Source organism: Tupaia chinensis, unplaced genomic scaffold (assembly GCF_000334495.1).
Source record: "Tupaia chinensis unplaced genomic scaffold, TupChi_1.0 Scaffold000054_1, whole genome shotgun sequence".
Taxonomy (NCBI): domain Eukaryota; kingdom Metazoa; phylum Chordata; class Mammalia; order Scandentia; family Tupaiidae; genus Tupaia; species Tupaia belangeri.
Window position 1 is genome coordinate 4,551,633 of NW_006159512.1, and position 5,829 is coordinate 4,557,461.

The window sequence follows — 5,829 nt, forward strand, 5'->3', positions numbered from 1 at the left end:
TTTTAAGCATTTGTTGTTCATAGCCAAGATCTTATATTTACTGGAATCTAATTCTGGGAATAAGCAAGGTGAGATAAAAGAGGACATGGAAGAACCGGAAGTTTTAGGAGACAGTGTGGCCGGGGAGGCAGTAGAAGAACTTGAGACTCACGCAGATGGAGAGGCGGCGTCTGACGGGGATGAGAAGGAGGAGGCGAAGGAAGAACGCAGCAGGCCAGCCACGCTGCTGTGGTTGATCCAAAGACTGTCCCGCATGGCAAAGTTGGAAGCTGCTTATTCACCTAGAAACCCCTTAAAGGTACGTGGAAGGCACAGAATAACTGAAAGTAGCCATTGTAAGTTTTACATTGGTATTAATGATCCTCCCAGCTTCTAGGAACTTGACCTTTCAAACCCAGAACTGCAGCAACAACTTCATCCAAAATGGACTGACCCTGTCTTCTAGATTAATGCCGCGTGTGTGTAGACTGAGTGCTAAAAACACTGCAAATGACAAACGATCTGTCCTTTCAGCGGATATGCATCTTCAAGTTCCTGGGCGCTGTAGCAATGGATCTTGGCGTGGACAAGGTGAAGCCGTATCTCCCAGTGATCATAGCGCCTTTGTTCCGAGAACTGAATAGCACCTATTCAGACCAAGGTAACCTCCACCTCTGTTCTCCTCAGTAATTGGCACACGTGGATTCTTAACTTCTTCCTTTGTGTCCTCCCTTTTCACCAGAGTTTATATTAAGAAAGAAAACTCGGACAGTTTTTTCTAATTTTGCCACAGAGCGCAAGTACTCGGAGAGAGAAAAGGAAAGTGAGAAAGCAACACCACCACCTCCTTGCAGAGGGTGGTCACATCACACGCGCTTCTCCATTTCTCGTCAGGGTTGAGCGCTATACACCCACCCGGCGTGTTTTTTAAGCTGTCAGGCGTAGGACTCAACTGAACAGGCAGCCATTTGGAACCCAGCCACCTTTACCACCATGTGCCAGCTACGCGCCCTGGTGGTTACAGCAGCTGGATCCCACATGGCCAGCTGTGCACTTTGAGTCCTCTTCCCAGAGGCTTGAAAAACATGCCCAGTGCATGCATATGCAGGCCCAAATTCCTGAAGAGAAGGGATTGCGCCATGACCATTCTGTATGGGGGTGCTTTCTCCCTTCCTCCTCTGGCCATCGCTGGCAAGTACAGATGCTCTCTGACCAAAAAAAGGAAAGAAAATTTATGAGGTATCAAGACTATAAATAGAAATAAAAACATTTGTATCATATTTGATTGTTCTCTTCTATATACTTTCTTATGTCTAAAAGTGAATATTTCCCTCCTAAAAGATGTTTTATGGGGACCAGCAGTTAGCGTAAGGGCTATGTCGCTGAACTCCCACGTAGTCAACCGCAGTTCGAGCTCCAGACCCGGTGGCTTAAATTCACACTGGGCGCGTGTGTGTGCATGCCCAAGATCCCAAGAGTAGAATGGCGAAGAAGGGATTGCCGTGTGGCCCCCTGGGGGGGTGATTTCTCGCTTTCTGTCTCTCTGTTTCTATCTTTCTGGCAAGCATACATGCCCTATAGCAAAAACCTCTCCAAAAAACAAACAAACAAAACGATGTTTTAATCCCAAGTGCAGAATAAATATTTAATGGAAGCCAGTGTGTCCAGTGGTTCTAAACCTCATAGTATGAACAGCAATGAGCAACAACATGTTGTCGTACTCTTTTTTGGAGAGGTTTTTGCTGTAGGACGTGTGCACTCGCTAGAAAGACAGAGACAGACAGAAAGCAAGAAATCATCCCCCAGGGGGGATGGACACGGTGCAATCCCTTCTGCTCCATTCTCCTCTTGGGATCTTAGGCACGCACGCACACGCGCCCAGCCACCAGGTCCGGGACTCAAACCACGGTCAACTACATGGGAATCCAGTGACATAGCCATTATGCCAACTGCTGGTCCCTGTTGTACTCTCTTCTTAAGAATTATAAGGCAGCAGCCAGCCTGTGGTGTGGTGGCTAAGGCGACTGTATCCCACGTGGCTGACTATGTGGTTTGATTCTCAAAACCCAGCAGCTTGAAAAACACACTGGGCACACATGTCCCAAATTCCAAGAGGAGAACGGACAAAAACAGATCGCAGCATGGCTATCCCCTCCAGGAGTACTTTTACACTTTCCCTCAGTGTGTGTGTGTGATGTGTATCTCTCTCTCTCTCTCACTCTCTCTCTCTCTCTGTCTCTCCCTCCTCTTGAGCACACATACCCTATGGAAAAAAAATTTTAAATAGTAAGAATTCTAAGGCAAAAATACATGTATTATTATTTCTATATGAAATAGTTTTTAATTTTTTTGTTTTAGAGAGATTTTTGCTATAAGGGTGCATGTGCTCGTCAGAGAGACAGACAGAAAGTCATCATCCCCCAGGAGGTATGGCCACGTCACAGTCCCTCCTCAGTTCTCTCGCACACACACCCAGCATGAGTTTTAAGCTGCCAGGTCCAGGGCTCAAACTGTGTTCACTATGTGGGAGTCCAGCAATGTAACCATTATGCTCTCTGCTGGCCTAAAATACCGTTTTTTGTTTTTTTTTTTAATTAAAAAATGGCAGGGAGAGTACCAGCAGTTGGTTTAATGGCTATGTTGCTGGACTTAGTCAACTTCAGTTCGAGTCCCGGACCCAGTGACTCAAATTAATGCCGTGTGTATATGTGCCCAAGATCCCGAGAGGAGAATGGAGGAGAAGGGATTGCAGCGTGGCCATCCCCCCTGGGGGTGATTTCTCACTTTCTGTCTCTCTGTCTCTGTCTTTCTGTTTGGTGAGCGCACACGCCCTATAGCAAAACTTCTCCCAAAAAAGGGGAGGAGGGAGGTTGTTTTGGGTTTTTTTTAGAGAGATTTTTGTTATAGGGCACATACACTCACCAGAGAGACAGAGACAGAAAGCGAGAAACCACCACCAAGGTGCGATGGCCTTGCTGCAGTCCTTTGTCCTCCAGTCTCCTCTCAGGATTTTGGGCACATATGCACACACACACCCAGTGTGAGTTTCAAGCCACTGGGTCCAGGACTCAAACTGCCATTGGCTACATGGGAGTCTAGCGACACAACTGCTGTGCCATCCGATGGTCCCTAAATATTTTAATGTGTTCTCTTTTTCTTCGTTTTCCTTGCCTGATACATTTGGTACATTTCCCTCACTGATCCTAATTATTCATAACAGGAAAAGAGGGAATTGGGTATTGGAAAGAGGAGATAAAGTGAATGCCAAGAATTTAAAACTAGGGCCTGGCCCATAGCACTGTGGTTAAGTTCAGGGTACTGGAAGCTAGCTCTCACATGGCCAACTGTAGTTTGAATCCTGCCCCAGTGGTTTGAAAAACATGCCAGGTGTGTATGTGAGCACGTGCCTAAAGTCCTGACGAGATGAATTTAAAATTTCGTTTTAAATAAATGAGGTGAATGTCAAAAAGCTTCTCTTGTCCTGTCACTTACACAGGAAAAAGCCGTAGTGAGGTTCAGGTCAGCCCACACTCACACCATGAGCACCCGTTTGCCAGCCACTGTTTTTTAAGAAGCTTGTAGTCCAGTCCAGATGTCCTGAAATTGGATGCTGTCATCTGTGGGCTATATACCTTTGGGAGAGAGCTTTTCAAAGGACTGATCCCAGAACAGAAAGTTCCCACGAACAAAGCCGAGTTTCTGTGACTGAAGGTTGGAGAGGAGCTGGAGAAGCTATCCTGCCTTCCCTCGATCTAAGCCTGTTGACAGAGGTCACCCAGACAGCTCCATCAAGTTCCCAAATGACTTGAACATCTTCAGTGCCAGGTTTCCGCTGGGAACTGGGCCTCTTGTCTCCAGTGTCCAGTGTCCTGGATGAGGTAGAGTGAGGGGTGCTTTGTCCAGCACTTATGTTCTTCCATCTTCGAGACCCTGCTCAGGTCGGTGTCTCATGCTGAAGTGATAGTGACGATGCCTAGGAGGTTAACGTTCCCTGTTGTTGGTTGTCTTGAGGTTGAACTGTGACCTTTCCCAGGTGACTGTCTCTGATCATGACTCTCTCTGTACGATTAGACCCTGTGTTAAAGAATCTATCCCAGGAGATCATAGAATTACTCAAGAAGCTTGTTGGGCTCGAGAGCTTCTCATTAGCCTTTGCCTCTGTACAGAAACAGGCAAGTGAGAAAAGGGCACTCCGGAAAAAGAGGAAGGCACTGGAGGTAAGTTTACTGCTTGGAAATATGGCCTGTTCCGTGGGGCTCAAGAGCCATTTTTAACCAGGAGTGTTTGTGGCGTGCGTGTTGCCCTGAGCCAGGGAGGACAATCGGGGGAGCTTTATACATGGGGCTCCAGAGTCCTTTAACGGGCACGTGTTGTGTGTGTGCTGTTTCGAGGTGAACACGGTGATCCATTCCATGCAATTGATTTCTGTCGATTTGGCATTCACTTGAGAAGTAATCGAAAATTTCTGTTCTCTTTTCAAGTTTGTAACTAATCCTGATATTGCTGCCAAGAAAAAGCTGAAGAAACACAAAAATAAAAGTGAAGCAAAGAAGAGAAAGATAGAATTCCTGAGTACAGGACAAAAACATTCCTGCGTCCAGGCTATAAGGCCAAGAGACAAAAAAGCCACAGCCTGAAAGATTTAGCAATGGTGGAGTAAAGACCCCACGCTGATACTCGAGCAAAATTTACACCGGCTCAGCCCACCCCAGGGCATGAACTTGCCGGCATAGCCTGCTAGTCTGAAGTCACAAGTGTTATTATTTAAGATCAACTTTGGCATAGGTTGTATAATACATGTTTAGTGTAATCATGCTGATATTTTTTAAATTAAAATGTTTTATACTGCTATTGTATCTTCACTGTCTAAAACTGATAGTAGCAATAGAAAAAAAAGTTTGAAGCCATTTTTTCAACAAAAAGATAATAGTTTAGAGCTGGTCCCATACGCAGTGGTTAAGTGCTGTGCATTGGGCTCATATCTCACATGGCTGACGTTGGTTCAAACCCTGACCCTAGTGGCTTGGAAAACATGCCTGGCACAAAATCCTGAAGTGGGGGAAAGTGACTGTATTGTGACCACGCCCCACTGAAGGGTGCATGTGTACTTGTGCATTCTCTGGTTGAATGCATACGCCCTCTAGCACTAAAACAATGAAAACGTGGGCCAGCAGGGGGCATGGAGGTTAAAGTGCTGGATCTCCCTTGGCCTGTTGCAAGGTTCAAGTCCCTGGCAGCTTGAGAATTATGCCAGGTACATGTGGATATGTACCCAAAATCCTGAGAGAATGGAGTAGGGACTATGGCGTGTTCATTCTCTGGGGAGGTGCTTTCTCACTACCCTTCCTCCTGGCCCCATCTCTCTGGCAAATAATACACATGCTATAGCAAAAAAAAAAAAAGAAATGCAAAAGTAAAAATAAAATTTGTAGTGCAGTTTAAAATAGCAATACAAAATGTAGACTTTAGAAATAAATTTAGGGCCAGTGGCTGGATCCCTCATGGCTGACTGTGCAGTTGTAGCCTCACACCTGATGGCTTAAAAAAACATGCTGAGAACATCAACAGTTGGTATAATGGCTATGTCTCTGGACTCCCATGTAGTCGACCGCGGTTTGAGTCCTGGACATGGTGGCTTACACTCATGCCGGGCGTGTGTGCGTGCATGCCCAAGATCCCAAGAGGAGAACAGAGAAGGGATTGTGGCATGGCATTCCCCCCCCCGGGGGGGGGGGGGTGCGTAATTTCTCACTTTCTTTTTTTTTTTTCGGAGAGATTTTCACTGTAGGGCGCATGCGCTCGCCAGACAGACAGAGAGAGACATAGAGACAGAAAGCGAGAAATCACCCC

At 46.3% G+C, this 5,829-nt stretch overlaps 1 protein-coding gene across 2 annotated transcripts in view; it reads left to right on the forward strand.

Annotated features, from left to right (window-relative positions):
* UTP20 (UTP20 small subunit processome component) overlaps positions 1–4,835 on the forward strand; it is a 131,729-nt gene extending 126,894 nt beyond the window's left edge. For both annotated transcript variants that reach the window (XM_014591769.2, XM_006141387.3), the window contains exons 59-62: positions 1–298; positions 514–640; positions 4,051–4,196; positions 4,461–4,835. In XM_014591769.2, the coding sequence (XP_014447255.1) occupies positions 1–298; positions 514–640; positions 4,051–4,196; positions 4,461–4,616 (727 nt within the window). In that variant the 3' untranslated portion in view covers positions 4,617–4,835. The remainder of the gene's footprint in view (positions 299–513; positions 641–4,050; positions 4,197–4,460) is intronic.
* Positions 4,836–5,829: the final 994 nt, after the last annotated feature.